This window comes from Kogia breviceps, chromosome 9, assembly GCF_026419965.1.
Source record: "Kogia breviceps isolate mKogBre1 chromosome 9, mKogBre1 haplotype 1, whole genome shotgun sequence".
Taxonomy (NCBI): Eukaryota; Metazoa; Chordata; class Mammalia; order Artiodactyla; family Physeteridae; genus Kogia; species Kogia breviceps.
In genome coordinates, this window is record NC_081318.1 from 18725142 (window position 1) to 18738059 (window position 12918).

The 12918-nt window shown below is 41.3% G+C and overlaps 1 protein-coding gene across 1 annotated transcript in view; it reads left to right on the forward strand.

Moving 5' to 3' along the window:
* The window catches only part of SLC35B4 (solute carrier family 35 member B4), a 38594-nt gene that overhangs the window by 12152 nt on the left and 13524 nt on the right, over positions 1–12918 (forward strand). The window contains exons 2-4 of the mRNA XM_059074413.2: positions 6220–6333; positions 9470–9572; positions 11006–11055. Coding sequence (XP_058930396.1) covers positions 6220–6333; positions 9470–9572; positions 11006–11055 — 267 coding nt within the window. The remainder of the gene's footprint in view (positions 1–6219; positions 6334–9469; positions 9573–11005; positions 11056–12918) is intronic.

Below are 12918 nucleotides of genomic sequence, written 5' to 3' on the forward strand. Positions count from 1 at the left end.
TGGCATATAATTGTTTATAGTGTTCTCTTATGGTTTTTTGTATTTCTGTGGTATCACTTGAGCTTTCTCCTTTTTCATTTCTTATTTTGTTTATTTGGGTTCTCTCTCTTTTCTTCTTGGTGAGCCTGGCCAGAGATTTGTTAGTTTTGTTTACCCTTTCAAAGAACTAGCTCTTGGTTTTATTAATTTTTTTTCTATTGTTTTTTTAATCTCTATCTCATTTATTTCCTTCCCAATCTTTATTATTTCCTTCCTTCTGCTGACTTTAGGTTTTGTTTGTTCTTCTTTTTCTGATTCTTTTAGGTGGTAGGTTGGATTGCTTATTTGAAATTTTTCTTATTTTTTGAGGAAGGCCTGTATTGCTATGAACTTCCCTCTAAGAACTGCTTTTGCTGCATCCCATAGATTTTGTACGGTTGTGGTTTCATTGTCATTTGTGTTAAGGTAATTTTTGATTTCCTGTTTGACCCATTGGTTTTTTAGTAGCATGTTGTTTAGTCCCCATGTAATAGGTTTTTAAAATTCTTCCTCAGTTCTTTTCCTGTGGTTGATTTCTAGTTTCATACTGCTGTGGTCACAAAAGATGCTTGAATTTCTATAATTTCTATACTCTTAAATTTGTTGTGGTGAGTTTTGTGCCCTAGTATGTGGTCATTCCTAGAGAATGTTCCGTGTGCACTTGAAAAGAATGTGTGTTCTGGGTTTTTTTTGGATGTAACATCCTGCAAATATCAATTAAATATAACTGTTCTGTTGTGTCATTTAGCATCTCTGTCCGTTCATGTGAGCAGGGTGTTAAAGTCTCCTACTATTATTGTGTTCCCATCACTTTCCCCCTTTATGTCTATTAGTATTTGTTTTATGTATTTGGGTACTCCTATATTAGGTACATATATGTTGACAAGTGTAAAATCCTTTTCTTGTATTGATCCTTTTATCATTATATAGCATCCCTCTTTATCCTTTTTTTAATAGCCTTTGCTTTAAAGTCTATTTTGTCTGATATGAGTATTGCAACTCCTGCTTTCTTGTCATTTCCGTTTGCATGAAATATCTTTTTCTGTCCCCTCACTTTCAATCCATGTGTGTCCTTTGCCCTAAGGTGGGTCTCTTGTAGGCAGCATATTGTAGGCTCTTGTTTATTTAATCCAGTCTGCCACTCTATGTGTTTTGATTGGAGCATTCAGTTCATTGACATTTAAGGTAATTATTGATACATATGTGTTTATTGCCATTTTAAACCTTGTTTTCCAGTTGATTCTTTGTATTTTCTTTGTTTTTCTTTTTGTGGTTTGATGATTTCCTTTTATGCTTGTGTTCTTTTTGGTTTTTGTGAATCTATTGTATGTTTTTGATTTGTGGTTGCCCTGTTATTCAAGTATGTTAACCCCCCTTCCTGTATCTGCTTGCTTTAGATGGATAGTCATATAGGCTCAAACATATTCAAAAAAAGAAAAAAAAAGAATCTGCATTTTCTTACCCTCCTTCCCCACATTTTATGATTTTGACGTCTTTTTTACATCTTCATGTTTATCCTTTTGCTGTTCCTTGTGTTTATCATCACTTTCACAAGTAGGTTTTGTTTTTTCTTTTTGATCTGTATACTGGCTAAGTGATTTACTTTCCAGTTGTGATTTCCTCCTTCCTGTATCTTCTTGCTTCTTTTCTATTTAGAGCAGACCTTTCAATATGTCTTTTAGGATACCTTTAGAATTGCTGTATTCTTTTAGTTTTTGCTTGTCTGAGAAATTCTTTATTTCTCCTCCTATTCTAAATGATAATCTTGCAGGGTAGAATATTCTGGGCTGCAGATCTTTCCCTTTCAAGACTTTGAACATATTTTGCTACTCCCTTCTGGCCCTCAGTGTTTCTGCAGAGAAATCAGCTGATAGCCTTATGGGGGTTCCCTTGTAATTAACTTTGCTTTTCTCTTGCTGTCTTTAGAATCCTCTCTTTAACTTTTGCCATTTTTATTATATGTCTTGGTGAAGATCTGTTTGGGGTCATCTTGTTTGGGACCCTCTGTGCTTCCTGTATCTGGATATCTGTTTCATTCTTTAGGTTTGGGAAGCTTTTAGCCATAATTTCTTCAAATACATTTTTAACCCCCTTTTCTCTTTCTTCTTCTGGAATCCCTATTATATGTAGATTGGCATGCTTTATATTATCCCACAGGTCTCTTTTATTGCTTTCATTTTTTCTTTTTTTCATTTGGCTTTCTGTCTGCTGTTTTGATTGGGTAATTTCCATTATTCTATTTTCCAGATCACTTATTCTTTCTTCTGTATTATTCATTCTATTCATTGCCTTTACCTCAGCTTTTGTCTTGGCAGACCAATTTTTAAATTTTTCTTGGCTCCTCCTTATAGTTTCTAGTTCCTTTTTATAGTAATTTGCATTTCTGTCGATAGCCTTTCTTAATTCTTTCAGTATTTTCATTACCTGTTTTTTGAACTTGGTGTCTATTAGACTGAAGAGGTCTGTTTCATTGTTTGTTCCTTCAGGGGAATTCTCTTGATCTTTTAACTGGGAGTAGTTCCTCTGCTTCTTCATTTTGCTTGTATTTCTCTTACTGTGTGTGAGTTTAGGAGAAACAATTATCTACTGTAGTCTTGGAAGGCTATTTATATGCGGGAGTGTCCCTGCGTAGCTTGTGTGGGTTTAATTTTTTTGGGCGTGAGGGTGGTTGTTGGTTTGGATATTTCCTGTCTCTTTCCTGCTGGCTGTCTCCACACAGCCAACCCCAGTCCTCTCCCCGGGGTCTGACCTCCGAAGCCTGAGTCTCAGCACCCAGCCCCGACCCTCCCCAGTGGACAAATGACCCAAGCTGGGGAGTGCTGGCAGCACTGACCTTCTATGCAGGTCTATATCTGCAAACAGGGTGCTGCACTCTCCTTCGAGGCTCTGAAGCTCCCCCTCTGTCCCAGCTGATTTTGCCACCAGTGAGGGGACTTCCCTGGGTGGATGAACCTTTCCTCCTTCACAGCTCCCCAAAAGGGGTGCAGATCCCATCCGGATTCCTTTCTCTTTTTTTCTTTTTTCTTTTGCCCTACTCAGTTAATGTGGAGATTTTCTTGCCCTTTTGGGAGCCTGAGGTTTTCTGCCAGCATTCAGTAGATATTCTGTGAGAACTGTTCCACATGTAGATGTATTTTTGATGCATTTGTGGGAGAAGGCGAGCTCCATGTCTTACTCCTCTGCCACCTTGATACGATCCTATTATGATGCCTTTTAAAACATCCTATGAAGAATATGCTTTAAAAGTGAATCTTTTTTTTTTTTTTTGTGAATCATTTTTTGAAATAGTTTATTGTTAACTTTCATACAGTCCTCATATTCTAGATCATGTCTGCTTAAAGTGAGGCATCCCACATTCATTCAGTTGCTTGGATGAAAGCCGGACTCGGTGCCCAGAGATTGGTGGTGTGAAGATGAATAGGCCGGTCCTCTAACCATCCCCACAGGGCACTGGGTTCCTACCGTCTCATATTCCATGTTTGGCAGGGATCAGGTCTCATTCAATTGGCAGCTCCCTCTCAGCCAGCACCTACCTGCACACACAGTAGGTTCTTGATAATTACGCTTTAATTGAATTGTCCTAAGCTTTCAAGAAAGAGAAGATGGAAGGGAAAACAAGAAGTATAATGAGCTCTTTTTGGACTAAGTCTTGTGCTTGGCGATTTATGTATATTTTCTCATTGAATCCTCACTATGACATTAAAAACACATCACTTCTATTTTACAGGTGAGAAAAATTGCTCAACATAAATGTCTTTAAAAGGGTTCCTATACTTAGATTAAGGTATCCTAGTGTTTTAGTTTTTGCCTTTTTCCCTCTGTTAAGTGCATTTCAGGGCCTGGCTTATTTACTCTACAATAAACCAATGAGATAGGCCCTAGTACTGTTCCCATTTTAAAGATAGGAAAACTAAACTTAGGGTAATCTACTGTCATAAGGTTAGCAGCATAGCTGGATATCCTGCATGTCATTGTGTGCATTTAAGCACTGTGGACTGGCTCTCTGACAGCAGGTAAAAATTACCTGTGCAACACACACACACACACACACACACACACACACACACACACACACACACACACACACACACACACACACACCTTCCAGCCCTTTCCCCAGCACTGTGGACTGGCTCTCTGACAGCAGGTAAAAATTACCTGTGCAACACACACACACACACACACACACACGCACACCTCCCAGCCCTTTCCCCAGACCTACACTAGTGGTTTTCAACTCTGGATCACATTAGGATCTAGTGTAACACACACACACACACACACACACCTTCCAGCCCTTTCCCCAGCACTGTGGACTGGCTCTCTGACAGCAGGTAAAAATTACCTGTGCAACACACACACACACACACACACACACACACACCCCTTCCAGCCCTTTCCCCAGCACTGTGGACTGGCTCTCTGACAGCAGGTAAAAATTACCTGTGCCACACACACACACACACAGACACAGACACACACACACACACACACACACCCTCCCAGCCCTTTCCTCAGACCTACACTACTGGTTTTCAACTCTGGATGCACATTAGGATCTAGTGGGAAGCTTTCGGATCCAGAGCCCCACCCCACCTGGGAGGGTGGGGCTTCTCAGGCTTATGGTTATTAGAGAGCAGCCTAGCCAGAGCTGAAAAGCACTGTGCTAGGAACCATCTAGAGCTAAAGTTCCCTCTCCTGTCCCTGATATTTAGGCTAATGGTTTTAATTAGCTCCTAGAGTGAGGTACATGTCTTACATGGTTATTTATGGATTCCTGCAACGTTTAGCCCTGTCCCTCAAACATAAGGGGTGCTAAAAGAAAATGTTGAATTGGATATAGAGTAGTAGTTTTCAAGGAAACCTTCATAGGTAATAGAGCCTAAAGCGGAACAAGAGTTCCGCTTCCGATGGTAAGCACGGCTCTGTATGGGAATGGCTTAGGCTTGGCGTTGTTTATTTTTATGCCTGAGGGGAGTATTTAAGAATGTGATCCTTGGCATTGCTGTTTAATATTAATACCACCAATAGAGAATGGAGTTGTTTTTAATAAATAGCATTATATTAATATATAATAATACAATTAAATCCCTCTAATCACTAGGTTTGGGTAAATGTCTTTGGTTAAGATGAAAATGCAGAACAGGGCGCTATATTTCGTAATATGGGATTATTGGTAATGTGGGAACTCTGGGGGCCTCAGGAGAACAAAGACAACTGCTCACTTTGTCCTTCTTCCAGTGATTGGGCAGTGCCTCATGCACGACAAGCTCAAGAAAGTCACAACGTTTTAAGTAACTAAGTTTCACAGAGTGCCTCCAGAGGGATTGATATCAGAGGAATTTTCTGCCTTGTAGATTTGCTGCTAACAGTCACTGTGCAAGATTCCCCAACCCTTAAGCAGATCGCTGAAGAGGTTCCATTGAATTCCACGAACGTTTGTTGAGTCCCTGAGACGTTTGTGTTAAGGGTGGTGGAGACTAGTAAGACAGCAGCAGTGCCTCTCAGTCTTGTCTTCATTATTGCCCCTCCACCCACCCCCACCAAAGACCCTTTGTAGACATTTTCTCCTAATCATCCCTCTGCAGGTACACTATATATGGACTTCTGTGCTGTACGTATAACCCTTGCTTTATACTTAGAAAAATAGCAAGATTCCACCCCCAGCCCCCCACCATTGTTGCCCCCATGGGGATTCTGTCTAAGGTAACATCCCTGTCATTAACACTGGGTAGGAGTCTTTGATTGACAGCAGTCTCGGAGATATCCTGGTTGGGAGGATATGTAAACATTACAGGAGATCTGAGCATGTTTCTGTCCTTGGGCCTTGTGCCCAAGCTGACGAGGATCTGGACTAAAGCCCTCTTGGTTAAGTGAGGATCTCAACGAGAACCTATGACCAACTTCCTACAGTTTACTGGGAAAATTGTATCGTAGTTCTAGGAACGAGCGTTCTCATTCTTACTCATGGCCTGCTATACCTGTGGAAGAGTAAAGGAAGAAAGCTAACGTTCTTCTCTGTGGGTCTGTTGCTAAGTGTGTGTGATCCGTGGGATATGAAAACTGAGATAAAGAAGGACAATGGGTAACAGAAATCCATCTTCCCTGTTATTCTGAACTATGAATAAAACAATTCTTAGTGCTCTTTATCTCAGTTTTCTGTGTCTTTTTTCCCCCTTCTTTTTATTATTCACTACACAGGAAGCTTCCAGGATGTGGGAACATCGTGACATTTGCACAATTTTTATTTATCGCTGTGGAAGGCTTCCTCTTTGAAGCTGATTTGGGAAGGAAGCATCCAGCTATCCCAATAAGGTATGGCACATTGAAGTCTCTTTCTAGCCTTTTTTTTTTTTTTTCTTTTTTCTTTTTTTAAGAGCTTTTCTGGTACCTATACAAAAGGAATATGAGGCATCATTTTATAAGATTGGTATCAAAGATATCAGTAGAATAGTTCATTTTCTGAATTTAATACATTGTGACACTCCAGGGAGCCTATTCTTAGAATAAAATTCCTGCCACGACACTTAAAATAACTCTGATGGAGGCAACTGTATGTGTGTGTGTGTCTGTCTGTCTGATACATGGTCAAAGGCCTGGTGTGACAACCAATTTTTAACCAGTTATGCATATTTTCCTCTTGTCGGTAAAGTTATCAAATATGTTAAGAGTGGTATCGTTGTTACTTTTAAAAGACTAATGGCTTTTGGAGATAGAGGTGGTAGTTACACAACATTGTAAATGTACTAAATACCACTGAATCGTTCACTTTAAAATGGTAGATTTTATGTGACTTTCACCTCAATCAAAAGAAAATGAATGGCAAGCTAAGGTAAAATTGTTGCTTCCAGACCTCCATCCATTAGTCCAAATTTGCATAACTATACTCATGGGGCCAAACAGAAAACAGGGCAGATCTTATAACGAACGGTGTATTGAAAACAGCATTCTTGCTGTGGGAGACTTGAAATCAAAGTGTATGTTTTAAATTTAATTTTACTTTTATTTTATATTGGGGTATAGTTGATTTACAATGTGTCAGTTTCAGGTGTACAGCAAAATGTTTCAGTTATACATATACATATATCCATTCTCTTTCAGATTCTTTTCCTGTATAGGTTATTACAAAATACTGAGTTGAGTTCCCTGTGCTGTACAATAGGTCCTTGTTGTTTAATTAAATTAAAAGAAAAAGAACCAACCACACACACACAAAGTGTAATCCATCCAGTTGTATTTAGGATAGTGTCACTTAATCCCTTTGAGAGGGACGTTCCGGTGTGAATGCATCCAAGGACTGGCTAAGATTCATTGGTGTTATTTTGCAGCCTTCCTGAGTAGCCCGCTATAGAAAATGTGGCTGAATTTTGTTACTGATATTGTATTTTTAAATATCCCAAGGTGATGCTAAATATTCTGAATACTTTCCCTTCCCCCATTGGCTTTAGTATCTGCATAAAACTTTCTGCTCCCAAGACCAGCATTTATATCAGAGTAGGAACCCCAGCATTCTTTGATTCCTCTGGTCCTTTCCCTCCTCCTTCCACTATTTCTTTCTTCTCTGGCTGCCACTAGCGTAGTGCAGGAACATATTCACTCTCGCCATGACTTTTATAGTAATAGCCTGGTTGGCTGACCTCCTGCCTATCACCTCTTCATCCCTCCATGTCAGCTTCCTACCATTGTATCAGGACACCCACTCCACATGCACTCAGGTCAGCATTAGATTCAAAGTGGAGCCCCAACTCCCTACCCTGCCCTTGGAGGCTCCCCATGCACCTGCCCTAACAACCGTGCTCCCATGTGTGCAACTCGTGCCGGCTATTTTATTTTTTATCTGGGGAGCCCTAATCAAAATCTTGCTCGTGTCATTCATCCCCATGAGCGATTTCTAGGCAATACTATGTAGGCAGCAATGTGGAATAGTTGGAATTAATTATCCTGAAAGAACTTGATGACCTCTATCTCCAGATGTCCTCTTTTCAAGACGGAACGAGGAAAATTGGGCAAGAAAGCTTGTGAAATCACCAGTAGTGTATTATTTATAAGCTGTGAGGTAGCTCTCACCAGTAACTTTGCATGTGTGTATTACTGTGTTCTGCATTCATTGTAAAGCTCTTCAGACTTTCCAGACTGGGTTCATTTAGCCCTGGTGTGGCTGTCTGTGAGGGCAGATAGCCCCCTACCTCACCAGGAACGCAAAATTGGTTCTTGTCAGGGAGGATAACTTGAGACGCAGTGCTGTCACCTTCTCCAGATGTGCAAAGGTGAAAAGGATGGGGAACTGTGCTCGAAGACTTCCGACATTTCCTGAAGAACGTGGAACCACTTATGCACCGTTGCCCTGCATTCTTTAGCCATGTACTTCAAATATTATTTTTCCCTTTTTGAATGTATTAGGTTGAATCATATGAAATTGCTGATGTTCAACCCCTTTTGACCTACCAAAAAATGGCATTTTAAATGGTTTAAGCTGACATGTATGAAAGTCATCTTAAAAATTATTTAATTAATTAATTTATTTATAACTTGTTATTTGTGTTCATCCCTTTATCTTTCTAAATGATTAGCGTTCCTGATTTCTTTTAGTTTTTGCTTTTTATTATTATTTGAAGACCTATACATTCTCAAAAAACAGGGACCCTAATTTTAAATACAAATCTATGCAAGTCAAATGATGCCCTCATTAATTTGGAGGCCACTGGTTCAAAAGGTGGGATAATTTTAACAGTTGCTAGGGTGAAAGTAACCCTTGACTTAGCACATCTTTTCTTTAGAAACAGTGAAAATTAATAGTATAAACAAGTGTATAGAGGAAACATTTGAAAGAGTTTAACAATTTTTAAGTTCTTTAGAGCTACATGAAAATTATATACAAAGGACTGATACAATAATAAAAATTATCCATTCACTTTAAAAAAACCTATTGCTGTCTATCAGGTAACTCTTTTTGAAGCCTCGTTTATAGTTGCTGTACATACTAGAAAAATATTAAAATAGTTTTTCTTGGAACACATTCTATAGTTCAAACTTTTTCCATGTTATTCTGGCTTTGTGAAGCATTTTCATATGTACTTGGTGCTTGACTTCACATTATAATAGTGATACGATCTTTTAATCCAGAGGAAACAAGCACAATACTTCTTTAACCAAAAATACGTATTTCCGGGCTTCTCTGGTGGCGCGGCAGTTGAGAGTCCGCCTGCCGATGCAGGGGACGCGGGTTCGTGCCCCGGTCCGGGAGGATCCCACGTGCCGCGGAGCGGCTGGGCCCGTGAGCCACGGCCGCTGAGCCTGCGCGTCCGGAGCCTGTGCCCCGCAACGGGAGAGGCCACAGCGGTGAGAGGCCCGCGTACCGCAAAAACAAACAAACAAATACGTATTTCCTTCTCCACTTGATTTTCTTGAAGTCGTGGATCCTGTGTGATGAGCTGTCGTCTCTGCCTCTCAGGTACTACGCCGTGATGGTGACCATGTTCTTCACCGTCAGCGTGGTGAACAACTACGCGCTGAATCTCAACGTCGCCATGCCCCTGCACATGATATTCAGATCTGTAAGTCCGCCGGCTCACGTGAACACGTTCCTCTGGAAAATGCAGCCAAGTGGGTCCATTAAACACATGACCAAAGTAGAAAGGGCCTATAAGGAGTAAAGTCTAGGGCGTAAGAATAGGTCTCATGGATGAATAAGCAGAGGCTGGCTTTCATCTGAGAAGTAGGGCAAAACGAGAAATATGAAAGTGGATGGTTTACTTGTCTTTATCAGAGGTCTTACAGGTGATTAATAAAAGGAAAGTTAAAATTTCCCTGGATAGCAGATTTTACCTTTAATTTTCTTCATCTGGTTGGTTTTATATTCATTCTTGCTATGAATGTTATTTAACTTACTTCTCAACACTTTTTGTTTCTTCCATGAAATTACATTTACTTCTAGTACCTGATATAGATACTCCTCTTTTCTGATTTTGTTTTGAAAATAGAGACTTCAGATAATTACATAAAAGGAAATTCTTGATGAAGGTAGGGTTTCTCCCAAAGCAGCAGAGGTTTTCATCTTTGCCTCATGCATGGTGGGAGAGCTAGTTTGTATATAGCTCTTATTGTATATAAATAAGAACAGAGTGTTCCCTGGAGAACAGGAAAGAAACTCAAGAGGGAATATAGTTAGGATTGCAGAAGAATGCAAAATGGGTAAAAATTGGAATTATAACTTTTCTGTGTGGCCTGAGATTTTTGTGAGATGGAATATTGCTGTCCCTAAAGCAACTTTCCAGAGCTGATTATAATGACTAAGATGACCTTCAGAGCATTGATCACAGAATAGACTTTCAATAGACACTTGCTGATTGATTGACAACTTTCCAGACAAGAGACAGATCCCTGTACAACTTCATTCAGTCAAACTGTGGGTGAGGAGAAGCTTATTAAAGCCTCCTATAAATTAGATGGGAAATTTGACAAAAATAAGTCTATAACATACTTCATTCCTGCTAGCCCAGCTTCAGCTTTGACGCCTTATTGAAAATTGATCATTTTTGTTCTCACTGTCAACTTTAAAATGTTGTATTATTTTACGTGTAGATTGTTATGGTTTGTAACTTTTGCCATCCTAACAACAAAGTGAACCTCACTGATCATTCATCCTAACCTCCTCCTTTCCAGCTATTTCCCCCACCTTGCCCCTGTTCATACTTACCTTTCTTTTTTTTTTCTTTTCTTTTTTTTTGCCGTACGCGGGCCTCTCACTGCCGTGGCCTCTCCCGTTGCGGAGCACAGGCTCCGGACGCGCAGGCTCAGCGGCCACGGCTCACGGGCCCAGCCGCTCCGCGGCATGTGGGATCCTCCCGGACCGGGGCACGAACCCGTGTCCCCTGCATCGGCAGGCGGACTCTCGACCACTGTGCCACCGGGGAAGCCCCCATACTTATCTTGAATTGTGTTATCTTCCTTCCCTACTGCACTAAAACTCTGTTGTCTCTTTTCACAGGGTTCTCTAATTGCCAACATGATTCTAGGAATTATCATTTTGAAGAAAAGGTAAAAAGTACTCTTTTATATTTTGTGTGTAGGAAGGATAAGCTGAGCCCCAGCCATAAGCTCACCTGGATCCCTTTTCTCACAGTGGTGATAAGTGTGTGCTTGGCTGTCTGCCTTGTTTCTTGGTTCTGTCCGTGACAGTGGCGTTCACTCCTGAGGCAGTGGACCAGGTGAGAGGCCCCGCCTGTGGCTTTGAGAGAATACACAGCGTATTCTCTGTGTAGAATTAATCACCTCTTGTCACTGTTGGATCTTCAGTGCCATACTCATCTACGAAGCCAGTTGATCTAGAACTTCACTGTCCCACGTGGTCACCACTGGCTACAGGTGACTATTTACATTTAAATTTAAATATTAAAAAGGAAATAAAATTAAATAGATAGTTTCTCCATCTCACTGGTCACATTTTAAGTGCTCAGTAGCCACATGTGGCTAGTGGTGACCGTCTTGGAGAGCCCAGGTGCGGAACATTGCCAGTTGCACTGAAGTTCTGTGGGACAGTGCTGTCCTAGGAAGTGTACAACCTAATGAGCTAAGAAATAATCATGCGTATTATAAAGAAAATTCCTAACAAAGGCCCAAGTGGCCAAACAAGATGCAATGAGAAGTTTCAGGACCGTTCTTTGTAACTGTCACCAGTGGCTCTGTCTGGGTACGGTTGGGAAGTATCAGCAGTATCTGGGATGCTGTTTCCAAGCATGTGTCTCTCACCTTCATTCGGAGCCTCACTCCCAGGGAGGAGACGTGTGGGGCAGAGACAGCCCACGCAGTCTGGAACACTTCTCAGGCGGAAGTTCATCCTCACCGTTCAGACCAAAATCGTGCAAGTTGGTGCCTGCTTTTCAGTGTATTCAGTACCCAGCCCAAAGTATTAAAACTCTCCGTACCAGCTTGGAAAGTAGCTGTCAATTCAGTGTGGGAAGCTAGAGTTTTTAAGTAATAAGGGCTGTGTCATGAAAAGGCTCCTTGTCATGAGCTCTTTGTCTCCTGAGGCTTATGTATTCCCTAGATAAGCACGCACTGTAGTCGATTTCTTTTCTAGGTTCTCTCTATTCAAGCACATGGAGGTAATGGTCAGGTTCATTATCTTTGAAGTGACCCCTGTGCTTCTTGGTAATGTAAAGTTCACATTGGGACAGACCCCTGGTCTTTCCAACCTTTGATTTTGGCGCATAGCAGGGATACAAAAGAACTTATTATAAAAGGAATGTATTCTCCTGACATACCCCAAATGTCACGGGCCTTAAACATTGCGGTTTTCCTTAAGAGCTTGTTTTCAGTCTGTCATCTTGAATCTCTCTAAGTCTTTTTTGACTCTCTCCGGTCTGCATCACCCAGAGAACAGGTATTTCCTTAAGCTAACTGTCTAATATCATGGATTAGTAATTATCTCCTTTTGTTTATCCTTTTTTTTTTTTTTTTTTTGCGTTACGCGGGCCTCTCACTGTTGTGGCCTCTCCCGTTGCGGAGCACAGGCTCCGGACGCGCAGGCTCAGCAGCCATGGCTCACGGGCCCAGCCGCTCCACGGCATGTAGGATCTTCCCGGACCGGGGCACGAACCCGCGTCCCCTGCATCGGCAGGCGGACTCTCAACCACTGCGCCACCAGGGAAGCCCTCCTTTTGTTTATCTTGAGTAGCACCCGTCAAGTTTATAGTGTGTTCCCCTTTCCAGGATTTGAAGACCAAATCTATATTCACCTTAACCATGCCCTTCATTATTGTTTAGGCCTGAATTTTAGACCTCTCTATCTGATCTTTGCAGGCTGAAGAGTTCCCTTATGTTTCTGTCTGCTGGCAGCAGTGCCTGTGTCCTCGCCACCCGCTTCTCTAGCGTGGTGCTCTTGGCCCCTTGCTCTGTCCC